The sequence below is a fragment of the Barbus barbus genome (assembly GCF_936440315.1).
Source record: "Barbus barbus genome assembly, chromosome: 13".
NCBI classification, from domain to species: domain Eukaryota; kingdom Metazoa; phylum Chordata; class Actinopteri; order Cypriniformes; family Cyprinidae; genus Barbus; species Barbus barbus.
The window spans coordinates 6,230,755-6,257,120 of record NC_136741.1 but is presented as its reverse complement, the minus strand read 5'-3'; the positions used below and the strand labels follow the sequence as shown (position 1 = coordinate 6,257,120).

The following is a 26,366-nucleotide window of genomic DNA, read 5'->3' as shown; positions in this document are numbered from 1 at the left end:
TTTTTTCAGAACCAAATCAGCATATTAAAATGATGTCTGAAGGATCATGTGACACTGAAAAATGGAGTAATGACAGTAATTGCAGAAAGAAAAACTAGCTTTTTAGCAAGTCTTATGGCCTAATGGTTAGAGAGTCGGACTCGTAATCCAAAGGTTGCGAGTTCGAGTCTCGTGCCGGCAGGGATTGTAGGTGGGGGGGGGAGTGAATGTACAGAGCTCTCTCCACCCTCAATACCACGACTGAGGTGCCCTTGAGCAAGGCACCGAACCCCCAACTGCTCCCCGGGCGCCGCAGCAGAAATGGCTGCCCACTGCTCTGGGTGTGTGTTCATGGTATGTGTGTGTTCACTGCTGTGTGTGTGCACTTTGGAAGGCTTAAATGCAGAGCACGAATTCCGAGTATCACCATACTTGGCCATATGTCACTTTCACTTTTTCAGGTATGGAGTACCACAAGTATCTGTCCTAGGTCCTCTGCTATTTTCAATATACATGTTGCCCCTTTGTAATATTATTAGAAAATACGGGATAAGTTTTCATTGTTATGCTGATGATACTCAACTATATATCTCAACAAGACCAGATGAAACTTCAAAACAATCTAAGCTAATAGATTGTGTAAAAAATGTAAAAAGATTGGATGACCAATAATTTCCTCCTATTAAATTCAGATAAGACAGAGATATTACTTTTTGGACCAAAAAACTGTACACAGAATCTCTTGGATTACAATTTCCAACTAGACGGATGCACTGTTACGTCCTCTAAAAGTCAAAAATCTGGGTATTATATTAGACAGCAACTTGTCCTTTGAAAAATCATATTTCCCATGTTACAAAAACAGCATTCTTCCATCTTAGAAACATTGCCAAGCTTCGAAACATGCTACCTGTTTCTGATGCAGAAAAGCTAGTTCATGCATTCATGACCTCTAGACTGGACTATTGTAATGCACTGCTAGGTGGTTGTCCTGCATCTTCAATAAACAAGCTACAGATAGTCCAAAATGCAGCGGCTTAAATTATTTTTTTAAATAATCATCACACAATTTAATAAAGTGAAAAGGTTCAAATTAAATATATAGAAAAGATACAATTCATGTATATAAATCTAACACATCTTGTGTTCATATATCAGCTAAATGCTTGCTGGACATTGTGTTTAAGACAAACCTCAGCAGAATGAAGCGTGCTGGGAGTCTTGGTGGTGTCCTCTTCCAGGGCATGATCAGAAAGTCTCTTAAGGTAGGCCTTCACTGCCTGCTCATCGGGATATGGGGAGGACTTCCCACCTGTTGCTCTACAGCTGTCCGGCTCAGGGGTGCTGGCTTCTGAGGCTTCAACACAAACCTCCCCATTTGTGGCTGAAGCTTCAGGCTCTGCCGAGTCTTCTATGGCTGGTTCTACAGATCCTTGGCTAGATACAGGAACCTGATTTTGGGGTTCAGAGGCAGGTGTGCTTTCAATTTCAGGGTTGGTGCTGAAGGCAGGTAATTTTGGGATCTGAGCAGGCATGGATGGGCCAGGTTCTGTAGGAGAGCTCTTGCCCTCCTTACCACTTGAGCTCTGATCTGAGCTGCCCTCTAATGCAGACTTGGCCTCAGCGCTGTCCAGGTCAACACCTAGTGGACAGTGATGGCCGTCAGAGATAATAACATGGTCCTCTTTGTCTGTCATAATGTACAGCAGTTGATTGCACTGACCGCACTTGTCTTGTTTCCGAGGCTCTTGTGGAGGGGGAAGACAGCGTACCAGAACCAGGCTGTGAGCAGCTCCACAGGCCACCTGCAACACATGCCTTCCAGCAAGGTGCTCTACCTTCTGTGGCTTCCAGACAGGAAACGTTGAAGTGTTCAGGCCCAGCTGGCACCCGCTTCCCCAAGCCCAGACTTCATGCTTGGCTGAAAGAGCCAGAGTGTGCTGATCCCCACACGCCACCTCCAAGATCTTCACCGTCTGAGGGGGTATGGCCTCCGAGTCGAGCACACCCACAGGGGTGGGGTTAGGGATAACAGAGAGTCCTGATAGGCCACACTGGCCATGAGCATTTTCTCCCCACATGTGCACTCCTCCATCTTCTGTCACAACTCCACTGTGGGCGGAGCCAGCAGCCACAAAAACAACACGTTGTTCGCTAAGAACCGCCTCCAAAACGGGCTCAGTCACTACTGATGATGTTTGGTTCTGTTTCCACTGCAGCTCGCCAAAGCTGTAGACATGTCCCCCTAAATAGAGTACACAAATTGTGACATTTCTGAATTGCAATAATAATGAAAAATGTATAAGATACAATAGTCAATAGTCTTTTCACAACCTTCTGTTTAAAGCAGTGGTTTTCCACCAAAGAGCCGGTGCCAGCTAGGGGATATTAGTACACTTCCAAGTGGGCCACGGGATGACTTAATTATTTCAATTAATTATATTAAAATAATATAACTTAATTAACGCAGAATCAAGATGTATATTAAAATCATATTTCTTTTTCCCCTCTCAATAATGATTGTTTTTATTCAAGAATTTACAATTCTTGCACTTCTGGAAACACAAAAAGAATTCTACTTAGTTAAATTAGGGCTGTGCAATTAATCGCATGCGATTGTCATGCGCATCTCGTCAGTAAAGCCGGTTCTGTGATTAGAGCTAAATCTCCATCACCTGCTTTCAAATGGAGCGGCATTTAATACACACAGAGCCATAGTTCCCTGACAAGCTAGGCAATTTCGCGTTCATAATCGAATGCGATTCGTCCGCGATTATGAATGCGATATTGCCTAGCTTGTCAGTGAACTATGGCTCTGTGTATTAAATGCCCCGCATGACAATCGCATGCGATTAATTGCACAGCCCTAAATTAAATATTTCTAAACTCCTAGTTTCTGTTCATAAAAAAAGTTTAAAAAACAAGCTGCTTTGTCATACTTGCAGCAGAAATACCTTGAAGGGATAGTTCACCCAAAGATGAAAATTCTGTCATTAATCACCCTCATGTCATTCCAAATCCTTAAGACCTTTGTTCATCTTTGGAACACAAATTAAGATATTTTAGATGAAATCCGAGTGCTTTCTAACCCTGCATATACAGCAACACAACTGACATGTTCAAGGCCCAGAAAGGTAGTAAAGACATGGTTAAAATAGTCCATGTGACATCAGTGGTTCAACCATTAAGTTATGAAGCTACAAGAATACTTTTTGTGCACAAAGAAATAAACAACAAAAAAAACTTTATTCAACAATTTCTTCTTGGAACAACATTCCTGCAGATGAATTCATATTTCAATCGTAATCCATCACTGGGTTTAAGTTGGTCACATAGATTTGTTTGTTACGAGTATACGCTGCAGTTTTGTCATCGATCATCTTAAACGCTTGCGTGTTTTAAAGACAGGTGGATTTTGATTGGCTGTCAACATTTTTATCATTCATCAACAAAAATCATTCTGAAACAATATTGTTCCTCTGTGTAGTTATCATTATAGTTGTGTTGTTGACTTCCATATCTCACAGAATTAGAACAATTATTAAAACTTTAGTTATAGTTATCATTATAGTTACCATTCTTGGTGTGAACGGCCTTTATAGAGGCTACAAGTCTATATAGAGGCAGTTTTAACAGTGAAAAAGTTTGAAAATCACTGTGAACACGAACATGAAAAATCTTCAGCAGTTTTCTTGTGAAACAAATATCCAACAACACAAAAGAAAATGTTTTTATCATGTTGTGGAGGCTGCAGGTCACATTCACCCTTGAGAACACCTCCATGTATTCAAATATTAATGATCCCGTCTCAAATTTTATTTTAGGATAGTTTGCCTAAAAATAAAATGCAAATGTAAAATGTCATTTAAAGTTAACCAGGTTTTGGAATGACATGAGAGTGAGTAATCGATGAGTATTTATTTATGCAGGTGACCTATCCTCTTAAATCACTGTGTTGCTTTTCTAAGACTTGTCAAAGCTGATGATGTCAGCTTGGCAAGGCATTTCAAAGGCAGATCATGTTATTAGATTTTGATGAAAGATCACAAAGAAAAAAAAAAAATTCTTTGCAACCGATAACTTAATAAGCACAATAAAACCATGTAAACTGCATCCACTTTGATGTTGACTTTAACCTCTTAACAAAGGGCTCATCAAATACTTTTTTTTTGCTTCTACAGGGTTTCCCAGCTAAATTTGCATGTGTGAATAATAAATATATTACCCTCTACTAGCAGAACGCCATGTCTAGCTCCCAGGGCAGCCTGGAGCACCGGCCGAGAGAGCAGCACCCTCTCTGGTGTGGTGCTGTAAGAATATCCCCTCCATGTGTGGAGAAGTCCTCTCTCTCCAGAACCGTCCTCCTCACCACAACTACAAACACAGTGATGAATACACTCTTAGAAAAGTCATGAGACAAAAAAACTAAGAAGTGTACAAACGATGCATTGTTCAACATTGCTGGCAGTCTGTCTTTGAACACGCTCACCTTATCTGCTGCTCCATCTCTAAACATTCCCCATATCACAGCTGTTGTGTTTGCCACTTCGAATGAGTGTCCAGTGAGGGAACAGGTGATGAATGATTTCCGATTCTGAATGACAACAAAGGGTTCGACAGTGACTTGTATGTTTAAGCTAATTTCCCTGAGACAATACTTCATAGAACCAGTCACAAAGTAGGTGAGGTAATTCTGAGCATTTGTCTACCTAGGCTACATTTCTTTTTAAGTAAATGAGATAAAGTCCAGAATTTGTCAAGCCAACAGTCCTGACAAAGACTGACAGTGTAAACACACATGTACACACACTGATCAGGGCCAAAGGTGACCAGAGCTGTGATGAAATCATCAGCTGAACTGATAAACAACAGATCTGGAATACTGTCTAATATTTCCAAAATGAATATTAACAACTCCTTTCCTGGGTTGTTAATTAAAGCACAAGCTGTCAAGCAGGTTTAGTTGGTCATAAATAAATGACACGCATTTAAGCAAAAGGAAAACACATTATGGTTGACGTATCAGATACAATATTTTGATTGATTACATTATCGATCTAATAATGATCTAATATGAAACTACACGTCTGATGAGATTAAAGCACAACACATTTAGATTTACATCCACGTCGACAGGTGGGGATCATCTTAAATAACTGCTGAATGAAAAATACCACAATACAGTCGATAGAAGACAGAAATATTTCTCATTTTCATTCTATTCGCTGCTTTAATATCACTCAAGCTAATAACTATGGTGCTTCGTTCATTCTTACCTCGATATATCAGAAAGCGGATGACTCTTGGCCTAATATAGCTTGTCAGCTTTTAAAACACCTGATCAGAAATGTAAAATAAGCCGGTGAGGAGAGCAGACATACAGCAGAGCGAAGCTCGTGATGATTATGATGATGATGATCGGGTGTGTTGTTATGGTGCTGTTGTGAGCGCTTCAACGGACGGAGAAGCAGGAGGGACAAACAGGAAAGAGTATTTACGCTTTCGCTATTTCTACTACGGCAGGTAGAAGAGGAGAAATTAGTTGGCTGGTAGAAATGTTGAGCTGGTAAGCTAAATATATTAATTTAGTAGTCCATATAAACTTTAAATTGAATCGCAGATTAATGATAGTAAATGCAGCCCTTGCCGTTGAGCAATTGTTGCCTATGTAACGTTAAACTATTTTCTTAGCGAACGCAGTAAGCTAAATTACAAGTAAAATTATTACAAATCAACATTTCATCCTGTCGGGATTTATTCTGCGATCATGATTATCCCCCTAAATATCCTAATAGTTATTTAGGGTATATATGTATAACATAATTTTAATTAAATATATAATTTTAATTTTAATTAAAGTATATATACGAATAATTTTTATGTTGACACTATCAAATCACGCAGAGATTTGCTTTATATGCAAATAAAGTAAAATGTTTTCAACTAATACATTTCAACTTTAAAAAACAAGCAAATTCACTATCACTGGGCTACTATATAGTATATTTGTCTATTTGTTTTGCGTTATAGCTATATATTAATTATATATATATATATATGTACTGAGAAATATGAATTAATTACATATACTTACTGTATGGTTATGGCTAGGATTATGGTTTGGCTTAAAGTTACTAGTACTTGCATGTAATTACGCATAATTAATTGTTATTAAAATGGTAAGTACATGTAACGTGTAACAAGGACACCTTAAAATAAAGTGTTACCTTGTTTTGCTATGGTTAAAATGTCCTATCAGTCAGAAACCGATTTATTAATTTAGTCATTCCTTCTTTTTATTCTTTTTGGAGAGGAGTGCTACCATTTGTTTTAAAAATATCTTTATCTCTACTGTTTTTTCTCAGCTCTCTTTCTCACATACACACACACACTTACACCCTCAGGGTGTTTTAGATGCACCAAGCTTTCAAAACAAACCAGCATTTCCTTGCCTCTCTTTATTTTTCAGCCAATTGGATGGTGGTTTGCAGAAGAATTCTGATTGGCCTGTGACCACACAAGCGGCAGTGGCAGCTGCAGGAGGCAGGAGAGCAACAGAAAGAGAGAGAGTGGTACAGAGAGACAGGAGGAGAGCTCAGAGTAATCGTAGGAGGACAGAGAAGGGAACTTGTGTCAGCGTGGGTGCTGTGGCAGGAGAATGACATGCTGGATAAAGGGGCAGCGATGATGTCCAGTACCACATTCAAAATGTCCAGGTCACAGTGAGAGCCTCCTGTCATAACAACACTAGTTCCATCAAGATCCATCAGAAGACGCAGACAGCATGCAGAACCTCCGGCATGCAGCTTCTGAGGCTTTCCAGCGTCTCGGTAAGTGCATTTCAGCTTTATCTAAGAATATGCAATCAGTCTCAAAATCTGTCCTTAATAACGTGTGTTAATGTCTCATCACCGTGGGAAGTAGAAACAGTGCATAATTAAAGAGATGAAACAACAATCTTCTTCATCCCCAGCATCTCTCAAACTGTAAATAACTTGATTCATGCATGCACTCTGAGCTGCATATAATGGCTACAATTGCATTCTCATTTGTGCCTAAAATAGCATAATTAGTTCATTTCAGATAATATTCTTTGTATTTGTGCTAATTTGCATTTCTTGGATCAGCTGTATGCAATTGAACATACACTGTTGCTTATAGTAAATTTAATGTGAGAAGGTACTAGCAAATTTGTTGGTTTGATTGTCTTTGAAACAGTTTCTGACATCTGTTTCAATTTCTAAAGCGACCATACCCTCCTGGAAAACCCCCCCAGTTTAAACCAGTCTAAGGTGGTCTGAGCTGGTTTAAGCTAGTTTATCTGGTCAGTTGACAAATGTCTGGTTGAAAACAAAGTTATTATCGTTAACTAAAACTAAAACTATTAAAAGCGTTTTTGGTAATTGAAATAAAGCTGAAATAAAATGCAATGTAAATATTAACTAAATACGAAAGAAATAACTAAAACTTAACTTAAATAAACAGTAATATTTAAAAAGAAAAATGTCAGAAGCACATAACAAAAATAAAATATGAAAATAAAAGCTATTAAATTATTTAATGGTAGAACAACCAAAACAGACCATCTTATCAAATAGTAATATTTTTGTTTTTGTTTTTTCAATTAAAATGTCAAAAGCACATAACAAAAATAAAATATGAAAATAAAAGCTAATTCAAATTATAAAAAAAAAAACAAAAAAAACTGAAAGAGTATATAAATAATATTCAAATAACACTGGTAGAAGAACCAAAATTAAACCATCTTATCCTCCCAAGGCTGCATTGAGATTTTTTTTCAGCAGGGTATGTAACTAAACCATAGCAGAGGAAACCAACAGATAGTTGTGTCTAAGCACGTCATTGTCAAAGTGCACTGGAAGACAAATAGCCCGTGTATCCTTGTAGCAGAACAGAGAGGATTCTGCTTGACCTGTGGATGCAAAACACAGCAAAGATTTCATCCCTGGTTTTCTGCATGGCAGAAGTGAGCTTTTGTTGTGATGGAGGAGGGAAGGACAGGTTCCTGTAGGTGAGAGGAAAACAGCTTGCAACAGCATCTGTGTCCATCTCTTGAGAGGCAGGAGGCGAAGAAAACTGTGTGTTATGTGTGAAAAAAAGCAGGCACTAGGAAAAGTCATTGACTTTAAGTATATCGCACTAGTGGTAAATCTGTCAATGGCTGTTTCTGGACATGTGTTTTCCTCACCATCTACGAAAATAGCCCATTACTGTCTTGTGAGCAGTCAACAAGGCTGAATTTTTCTTAGAACTGAATGTAAGAAAATGCATTTGGTTGTTATGTATTATATACAGTATATAATTATCGGATGATATTGGATATTTAATTGTGCATGCTAATTTATTACAATTTTTGACATTTAGATTATTTTAGATTTTAGTTAATCTTTAAAAACACTTTTCTGCAAGTTTATTTGCACATTAATTACACATTTCTTGGTGTGAAATCAGTAATTATTTTCCTTAATTTTGTGGGCCAGTTTCTTCTCTTGGTGTGTTTTATTTATTTTTTATTTTTTAAAATCTGAACTCATAATCATGGTCTGGTTTTAAGACCCCATGAAATGGCTTGATAAAGTCCTATGTTGACATTTTCCTGTTGAAACAGGAAATTGGGGTGGCTTATATCAAAAGATTTGTCACTTTTTTAATATTTAATATTTTAAATTTATGATTTGCTTTTTGCTTTGGCTGATCAGAGACAGTAGGATAATTCTTAATTTCAGTAAAGAGAAAATTTTTGAACAGAAAGTTTTATATATTTGTATGTTCCTCTGCAAAATAGATTATCAATATTTTTGGTGTGTTTTCCCAGTAGAGAAAGCCTTTGTTTTTAAATCCACGTTTCTGAATACCCTAGCTTATGGATGGTCTCAAAGCTGACAGAAATTTATTGTGGTCTTTAACTTGACTCGTTTATCTGAGTTTCTTGGCCTTCATCCAACCAATCACTGCACTTGTCTGTTTTGTGAGTGATGGGTGGCTGGCAACATACTAAACGGCACTTACTGCTGTACACACTGCTCACAGAATACTGATCAGCAACGAGAGAGAGAGAGAAGGAGGGAAAACATGGAGAGTTGGCAACAGAATGCAGAAAAGTAAGAAAGAATGTCAAGTGGTGATGAAGGAGGGAACGATCTTGATGGAATAAGGAAAGATACTCGTGCGGAGATAGAAAGAGTGGAGTGTAGAGATGGATGAGAGAATGAAAACAGAGAGCGGGAAGCCGTGATGCATCTGAGCATGAGTTATGAGCTCTCTTAGCCCTCCCTTACCCTGACTCATAAATATCTGTGTAGACAGACAGAGAGAAGAGAAAAAATGCTTGGGGGGAAGCAGAAACACACAGAGAAAGCAGAGATCATTGGTCGACACACAAGGACAAACAAAAATATAATCTTCATCGTGTAACCTGTGTGATTGACATTTTATAATATGAGGCATACTTTTCAATAACACTTGTGCATAAGAAATGCATATACATTTTCAACAAAAAATAAAAATTTGCTAAATATTTAATCACCATCAAGCCATCCAAGATGTAAATGTGTTTTTCTTCATCAGAACAGGTTTCTAGTAACTCACCAATACATCAAATGCTCACCAATGGATCCTCTGCAGTGAATGGGTGCCGTCAGAGTAAGAGTCCAAACAGCTGATAAAAACATCACAATACTCCACAAGAAATCCACATGAAGCTGTGTGTTTGTAATAACCAAATCTATTATTAACACATATTTAACTTCAAACCATTGATTCCAAAATATGAGTCCTCTGCATAATATTGCTTTCTTCAGCGAAAAAGCCATTTTATCTGAATCCGCAGAGAAATATGCACAGATCAAGCACAGTTTACAAACAAAAACAGTTCAATATGTTGGTGGATTTTGAACTCAGGTATGCACCTCTTCACTGGAGGAAGTGTTATGATAGATTATGAACTATTTTAGCCAGAAGCAGTGGTTTAAAGTTTAAATGCCTTAATGATGGATTTGTTTCTCACAAACAAGCAGCTTTTACTTCACAAGATGTTAACAGATGGACTGAGATGGTGTGGATTACTTGGATTGGATGTTTTATCAGCTGTTTGGACTCTCATTCTAATGGCACCCATTCACTGCAGAGGATCCATTGATGAGCAAGTTATGTAATGCTAAATTTCTCTTTTCTGATGAAGAAACAAACTCATCTACATTTTGGATGGCTTGAGGGTGAGTACATTTTAAGCCATTTTCATTTTTGGGTGAACTATTCCTTTAAGTATTAGTAATAATGCTTCCCTTGACGTGTATGTAAATGCATTTTTGATTTGATGCATAATGTGAAACGGACTCCCTACAACCTCTTAGTGTCATGGCAGGTTTTGGTTATGGTGACTGGTCATCTGGATGATGACCTTTCTTCGCTGTCAAGGACGACACTAATCTGCTGACAGCAGAGCTCCTCAGAGTGACACCTGCAGCAGTGCCAAAAAGAGATTTTAGTAAATTAGATCTGGAACGATCCAACAGAGACATACAGTCTTCTGGGTCAACTTACAGGGCTTTGTAATTCAATCATCTAATGGGATATAGTTATAGCAACATTAATGCAATCAACTATAACGAGAGCCTTTAATTAAATCCTTTGTATATCACAATCATAATAACTACTTATTCTGCAGTGGGATTTATCACTTTAGTGTTAAAGAAAAGTTCTTTTAAAAAACTTTCTTCTTAACAGAGAGGTTCTGTATAGTATTTGACATGGTAAAAGGTACTGGACAGTTTTAGGGCAGAACTGTCTTCCTGGAGTCACACTGAGCCTTAAAACTTAGGAAGATGGGTTATTTTTATATTCCCTGTATCTTTTGCCTAAACAGAGTTCATTTCATTGTGACTGACCATCAGAACATATCTAATCACGCAGTACATAGCAGATGCACTCCGCCTCTTAGAGACACTTTTCAAATATACATCACCGAAATGGGTGTTTTAATAGCTGAGCGCTGTTTTACAGAGCATCCATCAGCTGAAATGTGATTGTGGGGTCTTTCTCTTCCACTCTTTGTCCGTTCCTCTCTCTCTGATCCTGTTTAGTGTTGTATTTGCTACTAAAATTGAAATCAAGGTGAAGGGTAAATCTCAGACCCCCCTGTACATAACCACCTGCTCCTGTTTGCCTCTCCCGCCAGGAGCTTAAACACTGAGCGTGACTCACCTTGTACCTGCTGTACCACACACACACACACACACACACACAGTTACATACTGAGAATTCTGAAGCATTATGTGTTCTTCCATCTTGGCCTTTTCAGCGTTTTCATTTATCAAATAGAAAGTGTGTATTCAATATAATTACTGTCATGATTATTGTATATTATATTTATATTGTACTTAATTTAAATATTTGTTATAGTCTTTAAATACTACTGTATGTACTAACATTAATCATTTAATATAGTGCACGTGTGTACATGCACGTTTTACATTTTTATATTTAGATATATTTATGTTTTTACTTATTTATACTTCTTGAAAAATCCTGCATGTAATTACATCTGCAATTAATATCTGTAATTACATCTATAATCATACTATTTGTATGATAAGCACACACACACACACACACACACACACACACACATCTGACATAATAGTAGTAGGATTGCTTTCATTTTTCACTGTATCCAAGTGCTTTTCCTATAAAAAATTCTTATAAATATCATTATAAAACATTACAAACACACCGAAAGCCTTTCATCACACATGAAGCGTATTGCAATGAATACTATATTTTATTAATCGGTTATATTTAATGAGAGTAATGCATGTAAATGTATTCAATATAATTAAATATATAATATTATTATAATGTTTTTGTTTAATTTATATTTACGTTATATATTTATTTAGCAAATGCATACATTAAATTAGTTTCATTTATGTATTTATGTTATATGTTTTATTTAATTTATATTTAATTTAGATATTTAGATTATATGTTATATTATTGTGTGAACATATATAATATAATATAATTCATAATTATATCATAAGATTATAATATATCATTATATTTAATAAACTTACATGTACGAGAGAGAGAGAGAGAGAGAGAGAGAGAGAGAGAGAGAGAGAGAGAGAGAGAGAGTGTTAATTGTTTCAGTGTATCCAGGCCCTTTCCTTTGTAAAGTTATTTAAATATCTTTATGAAACCATTTCAAACAGTCAAAGCATTTCTCACACATAAAGTGTGCTGCATGGAACACTGTATATCTGGATATTAAGTGTTGTGGTCCATCTAAACTGCTCTTTTATGTTTTACAGGGTTAAAACAAAGACATCTGGGGTATGAGGAGGTAAGAACATTTGATTTTGACATGACATACACAACATATTATAAGCACAAACAAACATCCCTCCACCCACAGAGACAGGACAGATGACAGCTGGAGGTGGAAGAGAGAAATACAGCACTACCCCCTAATGGGGGTGAAAAAGAGAGAGAGAGATAGGAAAGGTAAAAGAACGAGTTGAGGAAAAAGAATGCAGCACTGCTCTCTACTGGGGGAAAGAAAGAGAAGCTGCGTTTGGAATAAATATGCAGTATACATCAGAGCCAATAGACCTATATCCAAGCACAATAAAAAAAATTATTTTGATGAACGTGAGTCGTGACAACAGTGCAGCATGTTACTTTTAAAAAATACTACTATTGCAAAATATGTTGTTTTACATATAATCTTGCAGTATACAGTATATACAGCACAGAATTCAATAAATAGTAATCTAGTATTTTCTTAGAGAGAGAGGCAGCACAGCAGCGCACGACATTTGTCCCTCCTGTCAGTAATTGGTGTCTTATTCCAGGCTCAATCAAGCATGTCCCATCTGGACTTAGAGTCCAGATAGCCTGAGACAATAAAGAATAGAGAAAACAGCCATCATGCTATTTCTCTCTCTCCTATTACATTCCAGCAACCCCAGTAGCCTGCAAGAAATGACCAGACTCACCAGAGCATGTGAAAACATACATACTGACACATATCTATCTATCATATATATAAGACATATAGTCTCAATTAGTTTTTTACTGTAGATTTTTGATCAAACAAATGCAGCCTTGTGGAACCGAACACTTATGTTCTCTTACTTACTGATACAAAACATTTGAATGGTAGTTTATGTAATATAACCTAATAAGAATGTGAGTGCAAAATAAGATTTTAGCCAAAGATTTTAGCCAGTCAAGAACAGCCCATCTTAGACACAGATGAGACCATATTGTGTGAACAGAGTAATTCACCAGTTCTGAAAACTGCCATATAGCTGCAAGCATTATAAATTCTCTCTCACACTTACATTCTTTTATTCTCTCGTTCACTTATTTCTCTCTCACAATCACCATTTCTCACTGTCCGTCCCATCATGCCTTTCTCTCCTTCAGTTGAATGGATGCATTTGTTCCCCTTAGCAAATATAACATGGCTGTTTGTGTTTGGCTCTCATGGATGGGAGATGGAGTCATAAGACCAGGCCTGTAGACACACACACACACACTTTCCCATGCAAGTCATATGATTTAAACAGCTTAATCAGAGATAGTGAGAGTGAGTGAGAGAGGAGAATATTTGGAGATGGAGGATTTCCTGTGGAGAACGCGGGTCTGGGCGTCTTTGAGTTTGAGGAGATGTTGTTGGTGTTGCAGAGATAAAAGAAATGAAGTCAGAAGGGAAGAAAAAGAGGAAATGTTTGAGATGAGAGTGGAAGAGATAAAAGAATCAATGAAAACGGAAGAAAAACCATCAAAAACTTGGAGTGTATCCTCCCTTCCAGTCGCTGAGGTCAGATGTGTGTGTGTGTGTGTGAGAGAGAGAGTTTGACATCAAACAGCACTCTATGATGATGTCTTACATGCTGAATTACAATAACAATGACATTTGTAACATTATAGAAGAATGTCTCATAAAAATGCCACTAACTTTGTAATATCATTGAGAAATAGGTCTGGTTTTAAATACTGTATCATATGGGTCTCTAATTTACTGTAGTGTTAAAGGGTTAAACATTTTTAGCATTTCTATCTATTTTAGTGTTCTTGTGTCGCTTCCAAGACAGTATTGAGAGTCGAATGTAATGCATTTGATTGAAGGGAAGCCATTTTAGCTCCAAATGATCTGAAGTTATAATTGTCTGGTTACAGTACATTCTGTACAACTCCAAAGTCCTTTCTGAGAGTGTCAGCTGTCCCTGTGTGCGATGAAATCACTCAAATGAACAGAATTTAGGCAAGGAGACAGAAATAGGGAACATTAGAGCTAAAAGAGACTTCTGTGTCAGGACATTCTGACATCATTGTGTGCTGTTGATATCCTTACAAAAATATAACATGGTAACTATAGTTCCTGCCAAAATATCATTTCAATTAATCAAATTAAACAAAATGGCAGAGATTTTGAAAGGTTTTTTTACACAGTTTGAAGGTGCTCTCACATTAATTTAGCGTTTGATTGTAGAATAAATTCTGTAGCTGTAGGCCCTATCATTCTTTCTTTCTTTCTTTCTTTCTTTTAATGTTAACATAATTTGCTTTTATAGAAGCTACATCACCACTCAATTATGAGTTTGAAAGTCTATGTGTACCACAAAAATGTACCACAAAAAAAGAAAAAGCAAGAAAAAGTCTCTCATGCTCAGCAAAGCTGCATTTATCTGATTGAAAATGTAGTAAAAACAGTAATATTGTGTAATATTATTTAAAAAAAATTTAATTATTTCTATTTTAGTACATTTTATTATTATTATTATTATAGTATATTCTATTTCAATTTTAGCATTTCTTATTGTTTAAAATTTTTGTGGAAACTGAAATAATGTTTTTCAGGATTTACTGACGAATAAAAAGTCAAATAACAGCATTTATTTTAAAGAAAACTCTTCTGTAACATTATAAATGTTTTACTTTTGATCTGTTTAATTTAATTTCTTTAAACAGTAGTGAGTGTATGTGTGTGTGTGTGTGTGTACTTGTTTATGTTTATGCTAGTAAAACCTGAAATTTTTGACATTGTGGGGTCTGGCCTGCGGTCCCCACGAGGGGGAAAAAATGATTAAAAATAGTAAATGATGTTTATCTGAAAGTGTAACAATGCAAACAGGTTTTCTGTAAGGGGTAGGTTTAGGCTTAGGGGATAGAAAATATAATTTGGTCAGTATGGACAAATACTGTCCCCACAATTCACAGAAACAAACATGTGTACATACATATATACAGTACATACATATAATCATTTAAATGTAAATCATTTAATCAGCATGTAAAGCACTTTAGGATTCAGAGCTGGTACAAATTAAAACCCTGAAGCCACATGAAAATGAGGACACGGTTCACACTTGTATGCACACAGACAGGTGTGATGGATACAGTAGGATGGCTGTATCAGCGAAACAAGGTGTAATAACATCGCGCACTGTATCTGATATAGATCACACCATCCCGGTGTGTTTCTGTCTTTGTCTCTGCTTTCAGCTGGGTGAGCTGGACGGGATGGAGAAACCACAGCCGCACTGGTTTCACACGCTGCAGGTGCGACGGCTCAGAGTTCAGAGGGGCCGCAGTAACAGCGATCCTATGGGAGGAAAGAGCTTCCAGCAAGAGTTCCAGTGGGTGAGGAACACACAGATACAACTCAGACACACAACAAGAGGATTAAGCATAGATACACAGAGATAAACAAACAATGCACAGTCTTGAGGAAACTTACTTTTAACAGTAGCAATTTACAATACATGACTTATTATAAACTGTCAATTTGTCACATAGTTTTTTTACATAAAGTAATGTTAACCCTATAAGCCTTTTAGCAAATTTGAATCTAATTTATAAAATAGCATCTGCACAAAATAGCATATTTTGGCTCAGTTTGGACCTCGGAATAAAACTTTTCCTCCTCAAGTATGAGCGCCTTATTCTAAAGATATCATACTATAATATGAGCCATAAAAACTTGATCTATCAAAAATAGATTTTTCTGACTATTTTACAGGGTTAAATACTTTTGTGCTATATTTTCTCAGCTGTCTCACTTTGTAAGTGGAAGCACCATGTTTGGTTTGCAGATTTTTTTTTTTTACTTTACTTTATTGGTTTCATTGCTTTCGGTTTAGAATGTATGGTGGCTACACCAAAGAGGTCTATAATAGCTACCTTTCGTTAATTTCAAGTTGCTTGGCCGGCGAAATAACAGCGTGTGCATTTCATCCACAGAAAACTGGCCTGCAGTTTGGGAATGCAACATCTTATCTAAATCTTGAGAAACTTGGAGAGGGCACATATGCCACAGTGTACAAAGGAATTAGTAGGTTAGTAGTCATATGCCGATACTCATAGACACACTCAAAACAGTATAATTCATAGAACTCAATAGGGAGACATGTATACAGAGGCAAGATGAATGTTTTATGGCAGTATTCAGTTAGCAAGCACGTTATTCAGATACACCACCCTGTGGCTTTGTACTTCTGTATAATAGACAGCAAATGATTCTTTTCATTGCCTCCCTGTAGGCATTCCTTGAGTTCTTCTATGGCAGCTTGTTTTACATGGATTCATTTTATAAGCTTATCCTACAACATATGTATACCCGCCTGAGGCTTACACTGAGAGGCAGTTTGATGTTGTTGTACAACAACCAATGTTTTGTAATAAGAAACAGCTCCCACACATCTCTGTGCAGCTGTCTTAGGACAGAAAGCTTTACATTAAGTAACATTTTTGCTTATTTATGTGGTTAAAGGAACAATGTTACTCCACTTAAACTTAGTTTAGTTTCCATAAATGGCATCATAAATTTAACCACTACTAAACACCACCACACGATTCAAATGATAGGCTTTCCAAGACTCATAAAATTGCAGATTTCTTTTTTGTGTTGCATTATTTCCTATTGAAACAGGAAGCTGGGGTGCGTGGGACACATCAAAGGGCTTGCCCCTTAGTTTTAAATAGCCAATAGGCTTTCATTTACAGAGATGAATTATGATTTGCTATGTGCTATTGCTAGTCCAAGGCAGGTGTCATTTGATTTCAAAAAGATAGAAGAGAAAGACTTTTAAAAGTGTATTTTCTACAAGTTTAATTTGTCAGGAATAAACTAGCCAATAGTCAAAACTCCACATTTGATTGCATAATGTCTTTAAAAGGGAGAGCTTGTGATGTTTATTCTCCAGAAAGCAGAGGTCAGATAAACTGTTTTCAGATGCATGTTTGTGGATTATGCTGAAGTTGTTCTGTGTTTGTGACAGGATAAATGGTCATCTTGTGGCTTTAAAGGTGATTCACATGAAAACTGAGGAAGGAATTCCATTCACAGCTATTAGAGAAGGTACTGCAACAGCACAACACACACAGCCAAGAAGCTTATACACACACAAAGGGATGAGGGGTATTCTAGATTGTCCGTTACCTAGAATACCACTTTTTCTCAGTGAAGTATATATTCAAGAAGTGTATATCACATATAGACGTATGTCATTAAAATATGAATAGTGGAGTTGTTCATTAATAACTTTTTACTTATGTTCATATTTTTAATTTTTAGATGTTATATGTCTGTTCTGACATACTATCGCTCAAACGTTTGGGGTCAGAATTTTTTTTTTTTTTTTTTTTTTTTTTTCAAATTAATACTTTTATTCAGCTTGGACACATTTAATTTACAAAAAATAACAGCAAAGACATTTATAATTATACAAAAGATTTATATTTCAAATAAATTCTGTTATTTTGAACCTTGAAAAACCACTATATTTAGTCTTGATAATATTAAGTAATGCTTCCTGAGCACCAAATCAGCATATTAGAATGATTTCTGAATAATCATGTGACATTGAAGACTGGAGTAACGGCTGCAAAAAAAATTGCATTTTAAAGAAAATTAGAAATTGTAATAATATTTCACAATAGTACTGTTTTTTATGTATTTTTAATGGGGAAAACAAATCTGCCTTGGTGAGCAAGACTAGATATGTGATTGTATTGCACTTGTTAAAGCCGTATGTCGGTTTATTTTGTGATTACTCCCAGCCTCCTTGTTAAAGGGCCTTAAACATGCCAACATCGTCTTGCTTCACGACATCATCCACACGCGAGAATCTCTCACCTTTGTCTTTGAGTATGTGGTGAGTCTTAGACTCTGGTAATCACCTTCCAAGATTATTTTGTTTATTTTGTCGATATGTCAGTCATATTTTACATCTCTTTCCCTCTCAGCAAACCGATTTGGCTCAATACATGATTCAGCATCCTGGTGGACTTCACTCGTACAACATCAGGGTAAACAAACACATGACTGCGTAAAAAATACACAAGGACAGAAATAATGAGCCGGCTTTCTCACGCTAAGTCTGTTTCTTCAGCTCTTCATGTTTCAGTTGCTGCGAGGATTGTCTTACATTCACAGTAGAAGAATTCTGCATCGAGACCTCAAACCTCAGAATTTGCTCATCAGTTATTTGGGGGAGCTCAAATTAGCCGATTTTGGTAGTTTCACTTATGCAAACATTACATGCTTACTAATATGCTCTATCATGCATTCTAAACCATGATTGGCCTCTTATTCCTTCAGGTCTGGCCCGATCTAAGTCCATACCGTGCCAAACATACTCAGCCGAGGTTGTGACTTTATGGTACCGCCCACCAGATGTTCTCATGGGCTCCACTGATTACTCCACAGCCCTGGACATCTGGTGAGTCCTTGTACACACACACGCGCAAACATATTCATTCCTCTTAGAAAGATTCATAATAGTAAGAGCAACAGGCGAGCAACAATTTCCACATTTTGAACATTTCCTCCTTCAGCTTAATGCTTTTTGCCAGTCTTGTCAGTTTAAGCATTCAAATGATTTTAAACTTTTCAAGCGCAAGATGATGAGAAAGAGAAGTGAATTCGCATATTATGTTCATTGTGTTTAATTTTGATAATCTATTGCATATTAAAATGGTATGTTGTAACTGAAATGAAAATCAACTATAACCCAACACTCAGTTTTGGTCCGCCCACATTTCAGCTGCAGGCCTGGTCTGACAGATATGTATATATATTGATTTTTAGGGGAGCCGGCTGCATTTTTATCGAGATGCTACAGGGGTCACCAGCGTTTCCTGGAGTGGCTGATGTCTTTGAGCAGCTGCTGAAGATTTGGGCTGTGAGTCTGTTTGTGAGAATGTACTAGAATTGTGTGAGACTTCTCTTCTATCCATGTATTTATCCTCCTCTCCTCGTTATTCATCTCTCCTCTTCTTTCCTTCTGAGGTCCTCGGGGTCCCGACCGAGGAGAGCTGGCCAGGTGTCAGTGATCTGCCAAACTATAAACCAGGTGTGTGCAAAATCCTTCTTTCATCTGTCTCTGTACTGTAATCTCACAGATGTGTCCGCTATGAGAGGTGATTTCCTGCCTCAGCACAGATTTGTCTCAGTCGTTAAATGCATGCGTCTGTGTTAGTTACATAAAAATGGACTTAATGTGTGAACATCTAAATTAAATGGTTTTATTTAAGTCAAAGGAATAATTTAATTTAAATTGAATAAAATTGACAAAACAAAATTATGTTATAGCAATTAAAGTAATTTTAGGGGTTAGATTAAAAAGAAATATGTTCTTAAAAGGTTAGTCCCCCTAAAAATGGAATTCTGTCATCATTTGTTCCAAATCTGTATGACTTACTTCCTTCTGTGGGACACAAAATATGTTTTGAATTATGATGTTATTCATTGATAATCTTCCCCTAAATCATAGCTCTCAAATCTCATTCACACATGCACGAATTTAGACTTGCCAAATGCAGATGCATCATGCAATTCATCAAAGCCATTCATTTTTGCATGCCTCATCTCATATGGTCTCTAAAGATTTTAAATATAGCCGCAAATCATACAGGCAGTTTTTATGGTTCCTTTTAGGGCAGTGGTTCTCAAACATTTGGACTCTAAGACTTCTCAATGACAACAACAACATTCAAAGGCCCCATTACCTTTCCAGTTGTTCATGATTTACTGGATAAGGATTTAAAAAAAAGTTTTTACTCAATTTCTGTCTGATAGAAAAGGTTAGATCTTGGAACTAGAAAAAATGTAAATTAATTATAAAAATGCCAATGGAGTTGTAAGATTTTAACCCTGTTTAAAAGAGGGAAATAAGTTATTGGGTATTAAGGTAAAGAATATCTTGTTTGTTTGTTTAGCATATTTTTATGCTTGTTTTATATTATTTTAAATTATTTTAAAGTCATCTTGGGCCTCCTTGAAGTTTGCTAAGGCCCCGTTTGAGAACCAGAGTTTTGAGGAATAAAAACTATATCTTGGTACCATATTGGTAGATATTGGATATATAGCAGACAATTACGTGTACATGCCCATTTCCTTTTCTTTTTTTTTATTAATTTATACTATATTTGCCACTAATGCTCACATAAAGTTAATCTTTAAAATTCACTTGTAAAATGTAAAATTATGGGTTTTAGTTTTTTATTTTATTTATTTATTTATTTATTTGGGGGGGGGGGGGGGGGGGGGGGTTAATTATAATATATTTGGACATAGATTTTTAATATGTATAGATTTTTAATATCAGCCATTTATATATTATCAGCTATAACATATCCAATACAAGAACCAGAGTTTTTAGGAATAAAAATTATATCTTGGTATTGGTAGATATGTTTTATTTATATATATTGGGTATTTAACAGACTTTTTATTTGTGCATGCCCACAATTTTTTTTTTTTTTTTTTTTTTGCCACGACGCTCACATAAAGATAATCCTTAATATTAACTTGTATCATTTAAAATTTAGGGTTTTTTATGTTTTAATTATAATATATTTCGACAGAATGTATAGATTTTTGATATTGGCCATTTATATGTTATCAGCTATAACATATACAATGCAATAATATGCTATTCTCCTGTTATTTATTTAAAAAAAAGACTAAAACAGTTAAAAAGACTTCCATTAGTATATTGAATGTACAAAAACAGTTCATTATGCTGTTTGATGTTGCAAACTGGTATTTGTTATATTTTAAATTTAATTTAATTTATTATTGTATAAACAATATACTGTTATTTACCTATAGGAGCTAATAAATCATAAGTCTCGCACATGAAAATTGCTTACTTTTGTGTTGTAAAAGATAAGATAAGGTGTATTATGCACCAAAATATCAAGTTTCTTCCATGTAAATTTATCATTTTGTGTTGCGTGAAAGAAAGTCACGCACATGCTGACTTTTTACAGTTTTGCAAATTCATGTTATTTTTAAACATCTAGTAAATACGCATGTACCCATAAATTTAGAATTAGAATGACACATAGACACCGTCGTCTGTATGCACTGTGTGTGTGCTTGGCAATGTGTGGGTGTAAACTTGTTGCCAAGGGCCTGTCGTTTTAATAACATGCAGTCATACAAACAGAAAATGGCTAGAGCAAATTCACAGAGTTGTGCTGAAGCTGTGTTTCCAGTATAAATCATTTTGTGTGTATAGGTGTTCTGTTAACGGTTGTGTTGGCCATGAGTTGACTTGACACCTTCGAGTCAGACACAAACACACACCTTCACACACTCATGCAGGAAGGGGGTTGATGTCTTTCCATTGCAGTCCTGGAAATAAAGTGCAGACTCGTTACACAGGTGCACAAATGAGCAATGTGAGGTGGCTTTGGGAAATATGCCTCATTTAGAGTGTGTGGGTACTGATGGAGATGGTGTGTGTGGTAGGTAAACTGCTGGCAGGCCTTGCCTGCTGTGTTTCTCCATGAATCTGGGTTTACCCAAGCCCCAGGCTGCTCTGTGTGTGTGTGTGTGTGTGTGTGTGTGTGTACTGTGTGTTGGACAGAAGCTACCTGAACCCGCTGTGGTCTCTGAGGTATATCCAGGTGTGCTGAAGCGTAAGTGTGGCCTCAGGTTTCAGCCAAGAATGACCGGGTGGCCCGTGACCACTGAAACTGACACAAGAACACGCATAATAAAGCTTCTTCAAACCATCTTTATAGCATTTTTACTTTTATATGGTTAGAATTTTTCTTTGGATGTTCAAAAATGTAGTAGTTTACCCAAAAATGGAAATTCTATGTCACTGTCTCAAACAAAAACCGTTATTATAGTATTATTTCTATACAATTATATAGGGGTGGGTAATATGACATTTCACAACATGAGTAATTTTATTTCATGATGATATATATCACAATATTGTTATTTATGTTTTTTATACTATCTTTGTTATTAAAAATAAGAACAAAGATGCAAATTATAAACAATAGGACAAAGACAATATAAGAAACACTTTATATCATATGTGACCCTGGAGCACAAAACCAGTCGCTGGGGTATATTTGTAGCAATAGCCAAAAATACATTGTATAGGTCAAAATTATTGATTTTTCTTTTATGCCAAAAATCATTACGATATTAAGTAAAGATCATGTTCCATGAAGATATTTTGTAAATTTTCTACAGTAAATATATATAAAAACTTAATTGTTTACATTCAATTTATTTACATTTTTAGCTTTTATTTGTCATATTTTAATTTTTTCATTTAAATGTTGTCATTGTATTAGTTTTATATATACTGTATAATTATATAAGTGTGTAGCTGTAATTTTTTATTGTAGTTTTAGTAACTTTGTCAGTTACTTGCCTATATACATATATACGTACAGTATGCACGTGTGTGTGTGTAGCTTTAATTTTTTAATTTTAGTTTTAGTCATTTTAGTACTTCAACTTATTTTATTTCAGTTAGTTGCCAAGGCAACATTTTATTATTTTTAATTATATAAGTGTGTAGCTGTAATTTTTTATTGTAGTTTTAGTAACTTTGTCAGTTACTTGCCTATATACATATATACGTACAGTATGCACGTGTGTGTGTAGCTTTAATTTTTTAATTTTAGTTTTAGTCATTTTAGTACTTCAACTTATTTTATTTCAGTTAGTTGCCAAGGCAACATTTTATTATTTTTATATTTTATTTCAATGAACTAAATTGGACTATTTTTAAGTTTTGGTTACACTGTACAAAAGAAGCAATTCATCAGAATGTTCATGCTGCTGTTTTCCATATCAAAAGCATACATCGACCATGGGCTGTCATCTCCAAAAAATGACAAAAACACTTTAAAAGTGACCTTTACAGCCCTTAAAAGGTAAGAGAACAGCGTGAACATTCTGCCAAATATCTCTTTTTGTGCTCCACAGAAGATACAAGTTTGGAACAACACAAGGAATAGTAAATGATGAAGGCTTTCATAGATTGTCTCGTGGCTCATTGTCTTAACGTGCACTGAGTGAAGATACCTGATCAGAGCTGGATGTTCTGGTGGTCTTTTAACTAAAAGAGGTCTCTTTGTGTTCTTGTAGAGTGGTTCCTGCCCTGCAAGCCCCAGCAATTTCGAGATGTCTGGAAAAGGTAAGACCAGTTCATGCGTGCATGCTCGTGTGCATATGTGTGTGCGTTTTGGCTCCGAGTGGGAACAGAAGGGTTTTTGTATAGCGGTCCTCATCTCCCTTCCTCCACCCCCACCTCTAATGGATGTCTGACCCATAGCTCTGTGTGTGTGTGTGTGTGTGTGTGTATATGTGTGTGTACATTGGCTTAGACTCGCTCAGTTACCCTATAAGACGGAGGATCTGGCCCAGCAGATGCTGATGATGAATCCAAAGGACAGGATTTCAGCCCAGGATGCATTGCTACACCCATATTTCAACACTCTTCCACCTCCGTTAATGCATCTAAGGGACAGTAAGTGCTGGAGAATTTCACTATATGAGCGGAATGCACGCAATTCCAGCTTCAAAGGTTAATCCGGTCCCGTTACAGACTAGATCAAAGTTAAATCCCTCTTAGTTACTGTCAAAACTGGCAACCTTTTCAACGCCGAATCAAGATGAAAAGAGATTGTGCAATCTTAGAAACGTCTTTTTCCTCCTGTCTCTCTAACCTTCTCTCTTTCTCCGTCAGCTGTGTCCATCTTTAAAGTGCCGGGTGTGAGGTTAGAGACGGAAGCGAGGGATATCTTCAGCCCCAGCAGACGAATGAAATCACCTCTTGCTCCGCTGGCCAAGTGCTGGTGAAAGTCTCGCCATTGTAAATAGTTGGTGTGCTTGTAAAACCAAAAACACACCAGCATGAGTAAACGTGACCCTGTTGCAGCATGCCGGTCAGTTTGTATGTTGTTTATTCAGATCTTAATCAGCTTAATCAAATATATTTCTGAAAGAACATCAGATTCTCTTTCAGAAGATTTGTGTTTTTTCAATTTGGACCAGTGTTACCTAAAAAAAGTTTTATGGTTGATCATGACGATCCAAGTCAAAGCTGATTTCACCACTGTATTTCATATACATTCTATATTTTGAGATCCATATCAGCCTTATTTTTTAACATAGGAGTGGGTGCATCTATTCGTAACTTGAATGTGTGAGGCTTCCAGTGTCCTTTATGCTGCTTGATGTTGCAAACTGGTGTTTGTTATCACGTTATTTTAATTTATTATCATAATCATAAACACACCAGTTTGTTGCACAAATAGTTTACCATTTACTGCTTTTTCTTATTCTTCTAGTTGGAGCAGCTAATGAATCGGAAGTCTCACATATTCACAGAAAATAGCTTCTACGTTGCAAAATAATTTGGATAGCATCATATTCATTGAGAGAGGATCACATACATCTGCTTTCCTGCCTCTCTGCAAACTGATGTCCAAAGACTGTTTACAGCACACTTTCATTGTGAATAAGTTTAAATGCACTTAATAATTTTATATGTATTTTAGTTTTTGTATATTTTGCACAGAAAAGAGAAGAGTGTGCGAGAGAGATGATTTGGGAATATGATATGAAAATATGTGGAAGAATATACCTACTAATATTTCAAAGCTCTATTGTGTAGTGTGCAGGTGAAAAAAAATGACTTGTATGCATTCATAAAACACACCTGGAGAGAGTCTCACCTGAAATTACCTGTTTTTGTACAGCTTATACTCATATTTCTCCTGTACGCTGATGGCCACTGTGTCGAAACATGTTCAGAACTGATTTTAGCTCTGTTTGTATCAAGTTCATAATTAATAGTTTCTGTATCTTTACATTTTTTACATAGTAGCAGTGTGGATATGATGTTGAGATTCAAAGTGCTGCTTCTCAGTCAGTGTTCTAAAGGAGAGATCTACAGCAATATTGGTCATCAACATTAAAAAAAAAAAAGTTAGGAACAAAATAGAAATAATCACATTGCCAGTCACTAAATGCTGATCTCATATATGGATGTGCCTGAGTTCTTCCACACACTTCAACATAATGCAATACTGTGAAATCTGGGTATGTGTTCATACAATTGTATACAATCCAACTGTGTTTTGACTTCTGAATAAATATGGTAAAAATGACTCCAGTAAATAATTGTCTGTCTTTAGATTTAGTGGGGTTGTACAGGTTTCTCTTCAGGTTTATGGGTAGATCTATAAAACCTTATCATTCCATAGATCATAGAATGGAGGGTCAAAAAAAGATACATATATATATATTTTTTATTTTTTTGGCCAATTACAGCCCATTTAGATAACAAGATACCGCCTGACAGAGTTTTGTTTTTATGGCTGAATCTGAAATCGATGATACATAATGAATGTTCCGGTTCTTCAACCACTATGTTAACCATCCATTAAACACAATCCAGATGGAGGGACTACAAAGAAAGGGATTTGGAACAAGTGACGAGATACTGTTAAGAAAAAAAAAAGTTAGGACAAGAGAGGAGTACTTTTTATTGGGAGGGATCAGGTGAGTTGCGTAACTTCTGGGGTTTTGTTGTATGAAGATGGTGCGGAGGGTAGAACTTCCTGTCTCGTTATTAAACCACTGAAGGGGCAACACAATGTACCAACAAGCTCTCAAGAGATCGAATTTCATTTCAACCTGAAGGGCTTTACACACACGCACACACACATATACAGGAAGATCAAACCTCCAGTGTTTTCATCATTTTCCATCTGGCTCCATTAAAGGCAGCGCTCCTGCAGTTCCTGTGCCAGCCATGAGAGGGCGCGGTTTTAACAAGAGCACGACCATCGACATACAGAGGACAAAAGTTTTACTAACTCTAGTAAGGTTTTGATTTTAAAGTTCACTTACATACTGATTTATGTTGGTTCCAAGCATCTCATAGAAATAATGATAATCCTAAAAATGACAACAATTATAATGAACAGGCTACTCCAGAAGGTAAACAAATGAACACTGTATCACCACACTAGATAATTTTTGTCTGCTAATTGTTTATTTATTACAATTTACAGTTTTTTCATGTTTA

General features: G+C 36.2%; 2 protein-coding genes across 5 annotated transcripts in view; one reads left to right on the top strand and one right to left on the bottom strand.

Moving 5' to 3' along the window:
• The window catches only part of LOC306879563 (alsin-like), a 30,248-nt gene extending 24,815 nt beyond the window's left edge, over positions 1–5,433 (bottom strand). The window contains exons 1-5 of one of the 2 annotated variants that reach the window (XM_079432598.1): positions 5,256–5,379; positions 4,469–4,573; positions 4,205–4,353; positions 1,703–2,224; positions 1,173–1,621 (exon numbers count right to left, since the gene is read on the bottom strand). In XM_079432598.1, coding sequence (XP_079288724.1) covers positions 1,173–1,621; positions 1,703–2,224; positions 4,205–4,353; positions 4,469–4,485 — 1,137 coding nt within the window. In that variant the 5' untranslated portion in view covers positions 4,486–4,573; positions 5,256–5,379. Of the gene's footprint in view, positions 1–1,172; positions 2,225–4,204; positions 4,354–4,468; positions 4,574–5,255 lie in introns of both variants that reach the window. The other variant, XM_079432597.1, reaches the window with a different exon arrangement.
• A 24-nt stretch (positions 5,434–5,457) lies between these two features.
• LOC306879094 (cyclin-dependent kinase 15) lies at positions 5,458–25,449 on the top strand. 3 transcript variants are annotated; one of them, XM_079431801.1, is made up of 16 exons: positions 5,458–5,545; positions 6,449–6,809; positions 12,312–12,343; positions 13,693–13,828; positions 15,514–15,651; positions 16,252–16,346; positions 17,289–17,368; positions 18,070–18,164; positions 18,256–18,318; positions 18,402–18,525; positions 18,611–18,731; positions 19,100–19,193; positions 19,301–19,364; positions 23,417–23,465; positions 23,656–23,798; positions 24,018–25,447. In XM_079431801.1, the coding sequence occupies exons 3-16, from the start codon at positions 12,336–12,338 to the stop codon at positions 24,128–24,130; spliced, it is 1,323 nt and encodes a 440-aa protein (XP_079287927.1). In that variant the 5' UTR covers positions 5,458–5,545; positions 6,449–6,809; positions 12,312–12,335; the 3' UTR covers positions 24,131–25,447. The 3 variants fall into 3 exon arrangements, with proteins under 3 accessions (XP_079287927.1, XP_079287928.1, XP_079287926.1); XM_079431802.1 differs by lacking the exon at positions 13,693–13,828 and having other exon boundaries at positions 5,478–5,545; positions 24,018–25,435; XM_079431800.1 differs by lacking the exons at positions 5,458–5,545; positions 6,449–6,809; positions 12,312–12,343 and having other exon boundaries at positions 13,603–13,828; positions 24,018–25,449.
• The last annotated feature ends 917 nt before the right edge of the window (positions 25,450–26,366 follow it).